The 348-nt window shown below is 68.7% G+C and overlaps 1 protein-coding gene across 1 annotated transcript in view; it reads right to left on the bottom strand.

The window, feature by feature from the left end:
- The window catches only part of SMAP2 (small ArfGAP2), a gene marked incomplete at its 5' end in the record, with an annotated part of 4,930 nt that overhangs the window by 605 nt on the left and 3,977 nt on the right, over positions 1 to 348 (bottom strand). Inside the window, one exon of the mRNA XM_010151893.1 lies at positions 150 to 344. Coding sequence (XP_010150195.1) covers positions 150 to 344 — 195 coding nt within the window. The remainder of the gene's footprint in view (positions 1 to 149; positions 345 to 348) is intronic.

Raw genomic sequence — 348 nt, 5'->3', positions numbered from 1 at the left:
CTGACGCTGCGCCCATTTCTGTTCTCCACTGAGCACCGAGACCTCTCACGTTACTCCCCCGGCCCCAGGCTGCAGGAGCAGCCAGGGACCAGGCTGGGTTTCCTCACGCGTGCCTCCCCCCCGCGTCGGGTGCGCGGAGGACCCCTCACCTGAGCGATGTTCCACTGCAGCTGCTGCGCCGGCTGCACGCCGTAGACGGGCTGGGGAACCGCTGCCATCCCCGCGACGTAGCCAGCCTGCTGCGCAGCCATCACCCCGTTGGGGACGCCGATGACGGCTGCCTGCACGTTACCCACGTATCCAGCTGGAATGGCCATGGGAGCCACCATCCCTGCCGCTCCAGGCTGG

The sequence above is a fragment of the Eurypyga helias genome, unplaced genomic scaffold, assembly GCF_000690775.1.
Source record: "Eurypyga helias isolate BGI_N326 unplaced genomic scaffold, ASM69077v1 scaffold21715, whole genome shotgun sequence".
NCBI lineage: Eukaryota > Metazoa > Chordata > Aves > Eurypygiformes > Eurypygidae > Eurypyga > Eurypyga helias.
Note: the sequence above shows the minus strand (reverse complement) of the source record. Positions and strands in the feature narration are given on the sequence as shown.